This window comes from Lissotriton vulgaris, chromosome 8, assembly GCF_964263255.1.
Source record: "Lissotriton vulgaris chromosome 8, aLisVul1.2, whole genome shotgun sequence".
Lineage (NCBI taxonomy): Eukaryota > Metazoa > Chordata > Amphibia > Caudata > Salamandridae > Lissotriton > Lissotriton vulgaris.
This window is the reverse complement of record NC_141696.1, coordinates 109,054,446-109,070,312: the sequence shown is the minus strand read 5'-3', so window position 1 is coordinate 109,070,312 and position 15,867 is coordinate 109,054,446. Positions and strand designations below refer to the sequence as shown.

Here is a 15,867-nt window from a genome sequence, read left to right as displayed (position 1 = left end):
CTCGCATCAACAAAACCACCATGGGAGGCAGATCCTTCTCCTACCTGGCAGCTAAAACCTGGAACTCACTTCCCACTTACCTTCGCCTTACCCAGAACCACCTTGCATTCAGAAAGCTACTTAAAACGTGGATATTTGACAAGTAATTCCCCACCCCTCCTCTAGCGCCTTGAGACCCTCTGGGTATGTAGCGCGCTATATAAATTCTTTGACTTGACTTGACTTAGTAGTTGTGCTGTTACAATCATAGGCAGCATGGTATGGGCAATGTGTGGTGCAAGCTTGACGAGAGCCCTGGCACTTTTTTTTTTACAAAATAAGCAGAGTTAGACAGACCTGTCAGAGACCTCTCATTGGCAGGTGATAGTGCAGAGCCCTGCCCCAAACTCTGAAATGATTACACACACAGGTATTGTATTTTTACAATAAACTCCTTATTTATTATGTATTGTTCTACTCAGCATGTAAGAACTACCACAATAAATAGCAAAATCCCAGCAAACAAATAATGATCAGAATTGGCATGAGATATACACCAATCACATTTCATGATACATCCCTACACCGTCAGTCTAAAACCCTATATAAGTTACTAACTGCTGAGCACAGCTATTACATGTTTTGAGTTCTATGCAGTCATGTATAGCCCCATATACATTATGCTATGAGGCCTGAAGCCAGAGCTACACTTGTCAGCATCTCTCTAGTAACCCGAACATCTGGCTTGGCCCACCCCAAACATTGGTACGTTTTATACCTCTTTAACGTATGTTGGAGCGAAGAACGCTCTTGTACTCGTTACAGAAGATAGTTAGACAATGCATCAGTTATAGTTTCAAGAAAGTCATGGAAGTTGCTGTCTGCTGTATCTTCTTTGGTTTTGTATCAGAGGAGCTACACAAGCTCATTCTATACTGAAGGGCATCTCTAGCTACCATATAATTCTAAATGCTGCAGAAGGTGGAAAAATCCCTTCTCCGGCCAGTTCTTATGAGCAACAGAAAAGTATGTGAAAATCAAGCACATTTAGCTTTTAGCAAGTTTGCATTAGCACAGGCCTGGAATATGGGCCTTCCCATTCACCCTAATGCACAAAAAAAGATTATGTTAATATACAGCAGGGCCTGTGTTGTAGCAACATTAACATAACATATTAAAAAGCATAGCTCCCATGTCCCTCTGCAGACCAATCCTTTATGTATGAATCCACAGTCTGTTCTTCGCCCTAACCCTACCACTAGCGAGCGCAAATGCCTTCTAGTGCAGCTTGCAGACCATTTATAGCAAAGGCATTGAAAATTCAGGTTCTGGTTTTTCGTTTGTGGTTGGATGTAGAGATTTGCACACTTTCGTTACCCAGGTGTGGTGATCATCTGTAGTGTGTACAGCCTACACACTTACTTAACTGTGGCTGCTGTTGCAAATTTGCATATCCTGCTCTAAAGATTTGCTTCAAAGTGTCTGTCTACCAGGATACAACAACAAACCAAGACTGTCTACAGAGAAGATCATTTATTCAAAAATAATAATTTGTAGAGTAAATAACGGATACACTGAACCCACATTTGTTTTAACCACATCACTGCTTGAGATCTTCCCCTCCTGTGCTGGACCATAATGTTAATGGGTGTGGTCATGACGAGCTCAGCTCGTCATGAGCACACGAGCACCGTGCCTCATGACGAGCTGAGCTCGTCATGAGCATCGAAGGGGTTAACACTTGAATATCAAATTGATGGACCCCAAGTAAACCTGCAACATCTCTAGCAAAAGAAGAGGTGTGATTTTCCAAAGGCCTCTGATTTACACATCTTCTTTTCATGTGTGGTCTTGGGATCCTGCAAGGACTCCATGGCTCTGGGTTCCTTCACTTAGAGCTACTCTCTCTGCTGTGTTTCAGTTTCAGTTTGCTGTACTGGCTGTGTAATAGACCGTCTGCTGGTGAGAGCAGCGAGAATGCTTCTTCGCCTCCAGTACTGAGGAGTGCAACAATTTCCTTTTAAGGACTGTTGCTATGTCCCCTAAAATTCACACAATCGACCAGTCGCTCAAGTGCCTACTCATGCAAGTACCAGGCACCTGTCCAGCCATCCCCAATCTTCACCCAACATGCTCTATCTCTGTGCTGTCGCTGACGCATGCCTCAATGGTGCACCAAGAAAGGGGCACTGAAATACTCAGGTTATACTGAACTTCTCAGTCTGTGGCTGCCATCCCAGGCCCTATCAGCTAAATACTTAAGAAAAGTGAGTTGTGGGCCGCCTATGCTCTGGACATCAGTGCACGAGATGTCCACCTTCACCCGCTATCAATGCAGTGGAGGCACCTATGGCCCAAGATATATATATAAAATAACTTGTCTATCAACAATCCTCCTAAATCTCTCGACCTGTACCATTCTTAACCCAAGCTTGTATACTCTTCTCTGCTTCGTCTATCAAATGTTCTCTTTGCGTGATGCTCCTGAGTCGAGAAGGTCACAAAAGGCCGGCAGCCACATCTCTTCTAATGTCATTATTTGGGGGAGACCGGGTTGGAGTGTAGAGGGTTGACGGAAATCACAGTCTAAGCTAGAGATTATGGCTGCGAGGATTCTTTCCAGTGGTGAGCAGTATTCACTCACTCCTCATTCTAAAATTAATATAACCTGAAGGTTATAGCTCTGAGTTCCACTTGAAGTGACATACTGGGGGATCATTCTTAGATAAGTGCATCAGCTAATCAGGAAGGCAGCTTTTCCAAAACATCTTGACGACATGTCATTTCATGTTGTGGTGTCTTTGCAAACTTTACTGGCTCAGTGGCTGGTAGGGGCTCTCAAATGACAGTATCGGGGCTGCCAACAGCGGGAAGGTATGGGTTGTGATAAATATGGCCCCACTAAATTGTCTCATTTCAAAAGAGCCGTGAAACACACATCTGTGTGTCAACAGATTAGTGCTTCATGCAAGTAAAAGTCTTGTAAACCTATAAGTGTTTCAACTTTTAAACAATTGATCTGTGTCATTCGTACATACTCCCCAAAAATATGGCAACAATGTGCTATTTTTACCAGTCCTTAAGCTGTCGTTCCACCTAAGGACCAGCTGTGCCAGGGAAGATACCTTATTGATATCCAATTAATATATAACAAAGTACAGACAATGAAAAAAATGTCATCTTTCTTTAGCCGCAGTGGGAAGGCGCCACCATGATAAAATTAACAGGAATCATAAAAATATTCAGGTAGAGTGTGGGTAAAAAGGTAAAATTAGATATGATTGGCGTCCTCTTCGTAAAATGAAAGCTGCTGATGTCCCGACAAGGAAGAGAAACCCCAACTAACACCTTTAGCTGGATAGGAGCTATGCAGCTAAAGCGCTATATATCTGCCTCTCCAGGCAGACCCTTCTGCATCTTCCCTGAATCAGCAGTGCATTTTCCGAACAACCCTTGTAAATTTCTTCAGATCTTTTTCGCCTTTTTGCCATTTCCTCACCCAGGAGATGACCAAGCGATCATCTACCTTGTGCCCTAAAGCCAGAACGATGGCGCCTGGCTCTTTCATCTCTTCGCAGCTGCATGTGTCGCCGTCTGTCAGCCACAGCACAGTCTTCTTCAGCTCTTCTTCTGTCCAGCCCTTGTGCCGGTACAGGGTCCGGCTCCTGACCTCAGGAATCACCATCAGGTCTCCATCCAGACTGGACACCACTCGGATGGTCATCTTCAAAGCTGGAGGCAAGAGACAGCAAACAAGCACGTCTGTATTAAAATACTCCAGGCATAGGGATAACATACACACTTCTGCTTTTATGCAATTGTATAGTATAAATGACACCATTTTGGGGAGCAGATAATATGCCATGGTGAGTGGCATTAATGCCATATTTCAAATGAAGGATCCCACAACATTCTCCTGCTGCAAAACAATATATTTCGCAGGGTTAACACACCATTGTAAGAACAGACAAATGTTTTTGCTATTACAGACTTTCTCAAGGAAAACCTTGGCATGTTGATGGTAATTCTTGGCAAACTGTGATCATCCATGGCACAATGGTGCCCATTCCTGATATAATGCTTGCCTCTGGCATAATGGTGTTAATTCATGGCATGGAAGTACTTAAATCCTCCTATGATCATTGTTCATGCCCAAAAGTGGTACTTTTTGACCTACTGTGGAATCTAAGGCACAATTACACTTTTATTTGGTACACTGCTGACCTCAGCATAAAAGTGTTAATACTCTGCATATTGTGGGCATTCATAGTATCAGAGGGTGATCTAAGGCAGAATGTATCCATGCAGTGGAATAGTGCATGCAAGTATTTGACAAAAATGACAAATTGATGTTTGTGCACCCAATATGCAATTACTAAAAATAAGTTGGCATTTCATGACTAAAGTGAGTTTATTTGCATGAAAATTATGCGTTTCTTTAGAGAAACTGAGGTTATGTTTCCAAACTGAAAAGTGTGTATTTGTTAGGAAAATGTGTGTATTTTCAAAAACTGACAAGCTGAAGCTTGGGGACAAAACTATTGCATTTCCAAATATATAAATTTACATCAGTGAGCCTAACTATGCGGTTTGGTAAATCATAGGCAATGCAAGTATTCATGTTTTGAACTGCCTTAATCACTGCTTGTACCATCTATAACTTTTTAGATATCTTTTGGGGAAATTATGCTGAAAAATATCATGATTTTCCCACAGTTAGCTAAATTACCATAGATGCACTTGCATGTTTGCAGGGACTCCACTCAGTGTGCAGCTGGCTCAAGGGATGGTGGTTGTCACCTCGGTAGACTGATGGAAATGCACAAAGAAATTAATAAAAACCTAGTCTAGGAGGAATGACAGGGGATGTCTAACAAAAGTCTTAAAAAGCAGGAACCCCACCCCATCTCTTGCTAATTCTCTTTCTTGCTGTAGCATTGGTGAAGCTGTGGGCTTCACAATATTATGGTAGTGAGCAGGCTACACACACTAAGGCCCCTCAGGCGTTGGTGCCAGCACCAAGTTTACATCCGATGCCTACAGACGGCGCTGAGCCACGTCAGTCCTCATCAGTGCAAAAACCATGCTCTGCTCTCTTCCAAAACCAGCTCTTTAAGTCTTTCTGAGTGGTTCCCATAAAAACAAGTTAGTGGTTGATGCTTTTCTGTCAATGTCTCTGGAAACCTCAAAATCCAGGATTTTTTTTTTTTTTTTTTTTCATTTGATTTGATTTATATAGTCACAAATATGCCGTCTTGTGTCCATACCCAGCCTCCTCGGTACACATGAAAAACCAAACAAACATTGGGTTAGAAAAGGCTGACAGTGGTTGACCAACGAGATACTGTGGGCCAGAATTTGGAATAAAAGCCTGAGTGTGGGATTATTGCTCAGGAAGGGAAAGGATAATTCATGTCCCTGGGCTGGGGCATTTTTTCCTAACCCTGGCCTTTCACCGTACATGGCAGAGTACACTGCGCAGAGGTATGCTGTATTGAGGGTTCAGCAAAGCGCGTGACCACAGTCTAGGCATCTAGCCAAATGTCTCAGGCAGGCAGGCAATGGATGCACTGTTAATTGGGTGAAGGGCCTGGACATAGGACATTGGGTAGTGTGTGGAGGAGTCAGTTGGACACGAGGCTGGTGGCTTGGCCTTTCGACCAGCAGCGGCCTTGCAGGTAAGAGCGGTGGGGCCGGGCTGGGCGGGGGGGGGGGGGATGATTCGACACCACCACGAAGGGAAATTAAATAAATACTTCATTTTCCCTCGTCGTCTGTCAAAATACCCCCCTCCTCCCACACAGCCCCACTGCCCCACCGCTCTTACCTGCACGGGCTGCAGCTGATTTCGACTAACCCATGCTACATATGGCCTTCAGCCGTGCACAATGGGTGATGGCCACATGGGATGTTAGGTGCAAGCCCTAAGAGCAGAACTGTCTGCAGGGGAGTCAGCTGCAGCAGAGATTGGGCACAAGGCCATTCCATACTGCATAGAAAGGACAGCTGACAGGATGGTAGAAGGATATATTTCATACATCACATGTATTAGACAAAAATTGACCCTGAGTAATTAGGATATAGTATGTTGGCTAATACCCCCAACTGTTAGTATAGGTAAATACTACAAGAAAGGCGTGAGGTCACAGACTGTGATGGAAGATTATTTGCTTTCATAATATGAATCATATATAAATATACCTCCTGTGAACGGAAAGCAGTGAAATGATAAACTTAACTTGGATGTGTTTGAAAATTAACATGCATGTGCTGAATCACTGAACAGCGGCATAATACTTTGTTTTGGCTTCTTTTCACTTTCGGGTCCTATTACAGCAACACATCAAAACCTTTGAGTGTAGGGGAAACTTTTGTCTTTGCTTGTGCGACTTTAAGGGCCAGATGCACAAAAATAAGAATAGTGAATACCTATTTAACATTTTTTTGTAAATCACAATTAGGAAATCGCAATTCCTAATGTAGGAAAACTTTTTTGAGTTTCATTAACGATTCATTGTGGGTCACAAATAGGCCTACCTCATGAATATTAATGAGGCAGGTCACAATGGGATTTGCTGCCATCACAGGGATGGAGGCCTCGGGGGTCAGCAGACAACCATGCCTGTGATTGCTTTTAATAGATTAAACTTTTTTTCAAAAGTAGCCCATTTTCCTTAAAGGATGCTGGATGGGTTGGGAGCGTACACTCATGCAGGAAAACCAGATATGACAGAAAACACAACTGAGGCAATTATCTAGTCTATAAGGGGTCATATTGGCATCTCCAAACTCGGCATGTCTGGAGGGGACCCATATGAAGTCCTTTGCAAAAATGCAAGTTGAATACAAAATCCACCAGTCACAGTCCTATAGGTAATTGCCATGTAGCATTGCCTTGAAACTTACTAACCAGAGATGAATATACTCCTCAAAGACCAAACTGATTACTGGATATTTGGGCAAATGGGATGGGGGTGATTTTGAGACTGTGGCAGAAACTTACCTCAAATGCACCTAGACTGGTTCATGGTGATGAGAGATAGTTCGGGGAAAGACCTCTGTTCTCTAGAGGAGAACTACTTGAGTAACGTCTTAATGGTGGCACAAGAACTATAAATATCAGCTAGTCTTTGATTGACTCAACATAATTACTTCCTCGGGACATACTATACCCATGAACGAATATGGAAGTTGACCAAAAGTCACCCCTCGTCCTAAACTAGGAGCCACTTAAGAGACTTCTTACATATGGAATGGCAGTGCTCGTTAAGCCAGGGATTTTCGCCAGACACTATCGTTGGCATTGAGGCTTCCACTCGATCCCTCATCAAAACTGTTATCACTAGGGCTTATGGAGAATCTTAGTGGTCCAAGGGGAGAAAGATCTCTAGTAGGGATGCAAGCTCTCCTTTCTAGGAGACACATTGCCAAATATTGGAAAGCAAACTCTGTCCCGCCAAGAGAAGAATTGGTAAAGGGTATGGACAAATGCTCCCAACTTGAAGAATCAAGTGATTGTGCCAGAGTTGTACACACAAACATAAAAAGATATAAGGCTGTGGAGGGATTACTTCCATATTGCCACTAGATAACTTTCTCAGAATTATCTGGAGTACAGAGTCAATAGAGGGTGAGGTGAAAACAGAAGAGTGCTTTTATAGATCCTTTTGTGAACAGTGGTATATTGTGATGCCATGTTCTCAGCCATTTGCCTTGAAAACGAATGAAAAATTATGTATTTAAAAAAGCCTATGTCTGCTTGGTGCTTAGTTATTGAGTTACACGAAACAGCTGTTGCAGGATGATCTATTCTTTTTGCCGTTTCCAGCTTTGTTCGTCAGCACGCGGGACGTTTCGGTCAGAGTGCGGAGAGGGTTTGCACGCTGATAATCTCACATGTGACTATTGGCTCCCTGATTCTGGGATTCTCGTTTAGCAAGGGTATTTTAAACACAAACCCTGACAGAGTGTGTATATACGACCACATTAATACCGCGTGCGTGAATGTATCACTCCACATTTTTATTTATTTTGGCACATGTTGTCATTTACTAAGCCTGGAATCAACGCAGAATATAAGTGTTGTGATCCCCTATTCACTATCAAGATACATTAGGAGGATAACATTATTTTAACTTTGAAGAGATAATTCGCTGGACGAATATCTTTTGAGATTGAGAAGGAGGCAGAGTACCGCTGATCTTACTTTGATTGACATAAAACAATTGAGAACCATTGGGAAACATTTATTGTAATTGTCCTGATGAAGGTGGTTAAACATTAAATATACCGCCGAAACGCGTCGATGCACAAGGAGGAATACGTGAAAAACAGACTAAGGAAAATTCTGAGCCTTTGTTGGAATTTAGTCCTTTACCTGTACCTCCTTTTTTATAGGAATGTTGGATTAATTTCTTTTATAGTGTTCCGTTTTGTATATGTTTCCCATTTTTAACAAAATATAGTGTATGCTAATAAACTGTGCAGATATACTTTTATTATAGTGTTTTCACTGCCTTTTGTATAATTTATATTGCTTCCTTGTTATGATCTGATATTGTTGAGTTTATATGTGTATGTCTGTAAGAATCTGTGTTTCTATGATAATTCGCCCAAAGGGAATTATATTCTGACTTGTGATCTATTCTACACACATTGTCTACTTAGAGTAACAGATGTGGAAGAAAGAAATCAGATTGTATGTCATCAAGTGTAAATGTTACTGAGTGTATGAGAACCACTTACTTCTGCTCTAGTGGCGGCTCCTCCACTATTGCGGAGGAGCGTCGCCCCACTGAAAAGTTTCCGCGCTCCGTCTATCATCTCCTTGTGTTTGCTTTGTTCGCCCTAAGTTGGCAGGGTATGCCCAGACGTGGGCCCCTTACTCACTTTGCCAATGGATTCAAGCTAGCCTGGCTGGTGAGGGCTGTTAGCCCGAAACCGGTCCCAGGATGCTTGTTTCCGGTTCAAGGAAGACCTGGATTGGCAGTTCGGGCTGAACTGTTCTCATGAGGAACAGGGTCTAGACTGATTTGCTTGTAGCTGGATCTGAACTGAGGTGATGAAGTGAGCTAAAGAATGATGATGATGGATTCATCTCAGATCTGTGACTGGGGGTGAGTGTCTGAAAAGTTTCAGTGCTCGGTCCATCATCTCCTTGTGTTTGCGTAGTGTATATATATATATACATGCATATATATATTGTTGACAGCCATGCGCAATGCAGGAAGCTTGCAGGGCCTGCCCGTGCCAATTCCAGCACCCAACCCTCTGTGAAGGTTAGCTGGCCCTGCACCCAACCCTCCATGGGTAACCAACCTAGCAGAGCTTGTCTATATTGGTCTCTTGCCAGGCCTCAAGCTCAACTCTCCACTGTACATGGCCAAAGACCGTGCGTATCAAGCACTGTGGGGCTAAAGGTCATGTGCTACAAGGTTTTGATTGGTTACCCATAGAGTGTTGGACACAGGACCTAGTCATAAACAAGGTGCTAGGTCCAGCACCTGCAGCAATCAGCCTTTAGCCCCATAATATTCATACTAGTAAAATAACAGAAATTAACAACTCATCATTACATAACACATATCTAAATAAAGAAATTATCCACAGTGAATATCATTCATAATGTAAATAATAAGGTGAAATGTAATATTACCATTAATGCATTGATGTAATGTTGCATTGTGTGTGAGGTGGTGAGTAGTGCATTTAGTAAGCGAGTCATAGCTTCTATAGCAGGGTGAAAGTTATGGTTTGTGTAACTAACCATAGAATACATATTACACACTGGTGAGGTGTAGATCTGGTTAGGTCAGAGTTTCCATTGCAAAGCTGTTTTCTATTTTCTAAATAACTTTGGCGCTGTTCAACAAATCTGCATTAAAACTTTCCAGAAATCATAACTGGCAAAATTCAGTGGTTTTTATGTTTGATTGGTAATTATAACTCCAGTGTAACTGTATTTTAAATGAATTTCAGCATTTTTTAAGCATACAATAAAGTGTGGTAACCAATCGTCGCCGCAACTTCACTTTACTTTTTTATGCATATCCATCCAGGGACAGAAGCTTTGGGGGACAGAAAGACATCAAACTTGACATATAACTTGAACTTCACTCTCAATAGTCCCTTTTTCTGATGTGATGGAAATTTGTCGAATTTTTTGGGAGATATTCATCTTATTAACGTGTATCGGGCAGGCATCAAAGAGTTAATTATTCATATATATCTTGACTATTATTTTGCAGAACCTTGGAAGGTCCGCGAATCTTGAAGATCTGAAGTAACTGGAAATTTCTGTTGTGGTGGCCATTACAGGATACCAAGCACCAAAGCCTGTGTCCTGGAAAAAGGTGTCAGAGGTTCCTAAGCGGAGAATCCCTTGGCCCCAGAGATGATGTGGAGAGTGTCAGAGTGGCAGCTAACCCCACCCCCAAAGAAAAATAAAGAAAGCCTTATTTTTGTTGTGAGATTCATAGACCCAGTGAGAGGTGAGCTGGAGCAGCACATCACCTCTGACGGGGCTGTCCAAGTCTGTTGTCTCCCCTCCAGCATATCTCCACTAATGTTTAGCCATCAATTTCTGTACATGAGAAGTTTTTTCATCATCAGGCTCCAGGTCTGTTCCTCCGTCTATTACTGATGATAAAATGCCGAAAGTTTAAAATTGAAGATCAATAATCCTGTAAAGGTCCTGCTAAAAAGTATGACTCCCCTTCATCTTTTATCTTGAAATCATTGAACATTTATTTGATTCCAAGTATATTTACCCAGTTACATTTTTGGATTTCAACTATGTCACTAACCAGAGTGTGACCATGCCTCTCCTGGCTAGGGAAGTTGGTTTGCCACAACCTACTTCAATTAAGAGCTTAAAATAATTTTCCAAAGATACTAATTACTGAACTCTGTGCACCAGATCACTATCAGAAATACTTCCATTGATTGTATGTTAAAATAATGACAACAGAAACATAGTGCTACCAAAATATTGAGGACACAAATATTGAGAAGGCGAGCATGTATATGTATTTATAGATTTATTATTCTAAACTCCACATCTATATACCGTGAAGATATATTTATTGCCATGGACACATATCTTGGAGCCGATTATGATGTCGGTCGAAGTTCCCTCTGACCAAGATCATCGCAGAATCGGGATTGACCAACCTCTGGTCAGCAGTCCCAACCACAGAATTTCGATGCGACTGCACACGGTGCAGTTGCATACTCCCATTTCCCTATGGAAGCTTATGCTGGGGCTGTAAACTGGCTGTAGCACGAGCTCTCATACAGAAATGGGAGATTATGTTGATCCCTGCACCGCGTAGGTGCCCCCTCGGCCCCCAACCGGAGGCCGCAAAAAGAAGGGGGGCCTGCTTGGGGCCCCCAAACTCGCTTTCCATGTAAAAAAGCATGGCATCGTAATCCCAACAACGGAAACACCGTCCATTGGAATTACAGGCCGGTCTTCGACTGGCCGACGGGCTCCTTGAGCCTGCTGGAATTCAGACGGAATGACCGGCAAGTTTCAATTCCGACCGCCCACATTGTTATTAGGTGGTCGAAATTTAAACCGACGATCTCGGTCGGAAAGCCTCCGACCTCAAGTCGGAGGCTTTCCGACCGAGATTGGAATAGGACCAATAGTGTTAAATTATACCTATTCATACCTATATACACTTACCTTCAAAATATTTTGGTCCTCAATATTTTGGCCAAGATATTCTGGTAGCATGATATTATTGCATTGATATCAAGGAGTAAAACCACTGGCATTACCTTTTTCTGTAACCGTTTCTTTTCTGAGCTCTTTGAGCATCTACCTTGTCAGACAGATAGAAACTCCTCTCCATCCATAGCTTGCATTGAGATTGGGACTTCGATAAATTGAACTAGAGCACCTCACATGAGAAGCATGTGCCCTGAAATGTTATTCCCAAGTTTTGTCAATTTTTTACAACTGAAAAGGCAAATACCTTCAGAAGAGAGGATTGCCAGAGAGGACAAAGCCCTGGGCATGTTACGCTTCCATTGGCTATGGGATGCAGCCCCAAGTGTTTACCAGTGGCGGAGATTAATTCAAGCTTTCCATCCATCACTGTTTTGTATACTTATTGTATCCGCCTAAGTGGGCCGGGTATGCCCAGATGTGGGTCCCATGCACACTGTGTCACTCGAACCAAGCTGTACCTGGCTGATGAGCCCATAACTGGGGCAAAACCAGTCCTGCGTTGCTTGAGTTATGGTTCAGGGAGAACATGGCTTGGCAGTTCGGGCTGGACTGTTCCTATTAGAGATGGTTGAAGACTGATTTGCATATAGCTGGGTCCAAACTGAGGTGGCAAGGTGTGCAGAATAACGATGGGTTGAGATGAGACCAGAGTGTTTACCAGTGGCTGAGATTACTCGACGCCTTCCACCCATTGCTGTTTTATATACGCTTCCAAAAGAGGCATCTATCCAGGGCTCGACAAATCAAAACAAGCATTTACAATGCAATGGTTTTGCCTTTGTTAAAGTTAGAGCTATTGGCATTGCTCTTGACATTTTTATTTATGTTTTTTTTAACATAAATAAATGGCATTGTCATTTACAATGCCAATAGCTTAATCTCTCGCAAATGCCACACACAAACACCCACAGAGAGCCCCCCCCACACACACAGAGCCCTCCACACACACACCCACACAGAGCCCCCCACACACACAGCCACACAGAGCCCCCCCACACACACCCACACAGAGCCCCCAACACACTGCGAGCCCCCCCACACACCGCGAGCCCCCCACACACTGCGAGCCTCCCTCACACACTGCGAGCCCCCCCACACACTGCGAGCCCCCCCACACACTGCGAGCCCCCCCCACACACTGCAAGCCCCCCCCACACACTGCAAGCCCCCCCCCACACACTGCAAGCCCCCCCCCCCACACTGCGAGCCCCCCCCACACACTGCAAGCCCCACACACTGTCTGGCAATGTACATCAGGCCCTCAGAGTTCCATACAGCTTTGGAGAGAGTTATTCTGCAACTGTTCATTATAAAGAATATATTCTTTCCCAACTATACATTAAAATGATATTGCAAGACACCTGCAGTTCCAAGACCTTTTTAAGTAACCCGCTTTCGGACTCTTTCCCCTAGAAGGTCACAATGCTCCTTGGTGACTTGAATTGCCCATATTACAAATGTTATGGGGGACAATATATCCCATACAAGCCAACAGGCCCGATTCAGGAGGGCGGCGTCCAATTTTTTAGCCAAAGGGGCTTCCGGGTAGCTGTCTGCCATCTGACATTCACTGTTAGTCCGTGAGGAAAATAAATTCCAGTTTTTTTTCAGTCTTAATTTTTCCTGTCTGTAAATATTGGCATGATAGACTGTTGTTATTCAGAAAAGCAGCCTGCATATCAACTATCCTCACAAACCTAACACACTGAAAGAAGCACTCTCAAACCCCGTGAAGAACCATTCTTACACATAAAAATAACACCCACTCTTACACACCTGCAGATGGACTCGGATACACAAGAACAGCTCACTGCCAGGAGAGCACCCGTCTACAATCACCTGCATAGCACCTGGCCTCACCAACCACTTAATGAACAGCCACCTCACACTGCTGCCATGCACCCACTCTTGCATCTGGAAAGTACCTATGCCAATACACCTAGGGAATACACACTCCAGACGCCCGCTGAGCACCTAACATGCCTGCAGACCATCCACCCTCACACACCCCGAGTCACACTATCCTTACCTCACAAATCTGCAAGGCCCCATGCTCCCGTACAAGCAAAGCATCCTGGGAGCACGTGAGCTGCATCCCTGCAGACACGAAGACGCAGGGCACCCACCACCCTTGCAGACCCCTAGAAAAGCCACTCTCACAAACCTAGAGAACTACTCTCACACATGTCCATGGCGACCACTCTTGGGCCTAAGGAGAGACCACTTACTAAACACTTACTCAACCCCTTCCAGACCACCCACTCCCAAACACCTGCAAAGCAACCAAAGACACACGTAGAAATAACACACACTCTACAGAGACCAACCTCCTCACACCATTCTATAATTAAACAGGCAACAGAGGCACGAAAACAGGGTCACAAGCAGGCAACAGAGGCACGTAAACAAGGTCACAAGCATGCAACAGAGGCACGAAAACAAGGTCACAAGCATGCAACAGAGGCACGAAAACAGGGTCACAAGCATGCAACAGAGTCACAAGCAGGCAACAGAGGCACGAAAACAGGGTCACAAGCAGTGTCACTGATATACTGCATAAATTGTGATCTTTAGTCTTTGAGCCCTTAGGTCTTCGAGTGTCAGCGAATATTCAATTCATTACATTATATGAAGATGACAAACTAAAATATAAATATACACTATAAAACAAAAATGCACTTTTATATTTGCTCCCATAAACTCAGAATACTTCTTGATGTATAGTCAATTGTGTGCCATATCCTTCGGGACTATTACGAAGCACACCCCTGTACTGATCTTTTCAAGCCGCTTTTTCAAAATAATTTAACAGCGCCAGATAAGACGGGCCCAGCAATTGCGTATCCAACATTTCAATCAAGTTTGCTTCTACAGTTAACCCCTTCCCTGCTGTGATCCTGCAAGTAGACGGGTCATTAAATGCATCGAAATGCATGGATACCTGGAAGTTTTTTTATTATTATACACAATTAAATTATTTTTAGGCATGAATACAATTAGCAGTGTAGATATTTCAGTTGGGACAGGAAGATTTGCAATAGAATACATGGGTGGTGGTGGTGAAAGTGCTTCAACACCCAGGTGAGAACCAGGTGCCCCGAAGCAGATATTAACCTGTGACGTCCGTTGAACTGTCTGGGGGCGAGAGGAGAAAGACGGGTGGGGGGGGGGGGAGGGTTGAAGCGCTCCTAAACTTGGGGCGACAAAGGTGCTGCGTTGGTTAATCCCGGTCTTGCATTGCTCTGCCTGGGGGCGAGAGGAGAGAGCAGGATGCATCCATGTGGGGGGCAGTCCCGCTAAATAGTGGCCCAAGCTGTGGCATGCTACTGGGAGTGGAGTCCTCTACTCGCCCGCCTGCGCAAGTTCGCCTCCTCACATTTCGTCCACCGGAGAACCTCTGCTCGTCAGTGGGAGGGGGGGGGGGCGAGAACGGGCTCACGGCCAGCGCGAGGTGGGGAGGGAACGGGCTCACAGACAGTGGGAGGGGGGGGCGGGAAAGAAGGAACCCCGGGCCCCACTCACCAGTCGGGTTGCTGGGGCTCTCCTCTTGGCAGCGCGGGGACTCTGCAGGTGGCGGCTGGGGCTGGAGGACTCCCGCTCCTCTCTCGAGACTGGCCAGAAGTCCGGGGCTCCCCCTTCACTCGGGAGCCCCGAGAAGGACACAGCAGGCGGCTTCTCCTCCTTGCGCTGGAGCTCTTCTTCTCCGGCACTTCCGGTTGTCCGCTTGTCCCGCCCCCGGCCTGCCTGACTTCCGGGTCGTGGCCAATCTCAGCGCGGCCCGGATGATTACTAAATTATCACATGCGTAAATTGCAGATGACTATTAGAAAAGATATTTTAGGTTTGTCTATTTGCACAATAAGGCTAGTAATCTTAATCCACAATGACTGCTTAAGGAAGGCAATATACGAGCAGGAAGGCGGGTGCCGGCTCAATGCCGGCCCAGATTCGGGGGCGTTCCCGAGAACAGGCTTTCGGCTGACGTCACCAAAAGGGAAAAATTCTCGGGAACGCCCCCGAATCTGGTCCGGGATTGACGGACAGAGCCGTCTCCCAATGGCTAGCCTCCATTTATGGAGCTAGCCAATGGGAGGAGGGGGCGAGTCCCTGTTCCCCACTGCAAAACATAAGATTTTTCCTAGAGCATGCGT

The 15,867-nt window shown here is 44.5% G+C and overlaps 1 protein-coding gene across 2 annotated transcripts in view; it reads right to left on the bottom strand.

The window, feature by feature from the left end:
* Window positions 1-412: 412 nt before the first annotated feature.
* Window positions 413-15,867, bottom strand: part of LOC147693557 (secreted frizzled-related protein 2-like) — a 51,171-nt gene continuing 35,716 nt past the window's right edge. The window contains exons 3-4 of one of the 2 annotated variants that reach the window (XR_015299260.1): window positions 1,721-3,711; window positions 413-1,582 (exon numbers count right to left, since the gene is read on the bottom strand). Coding sequence is in view for 1 of the 2 variants with exons in the window: in XM_086933775.1 (XP_086789901.1) it covers window positions 3,407-3,711 (305 nt within the window). In the remaining variant the exon portion in view is untranslated. Of the gene's footprint in view, window positions 3,712-15,867 lie in introns of both variants that reach the window. The other variant, XM_086933775.1, reaches the window with a different exon arrangement.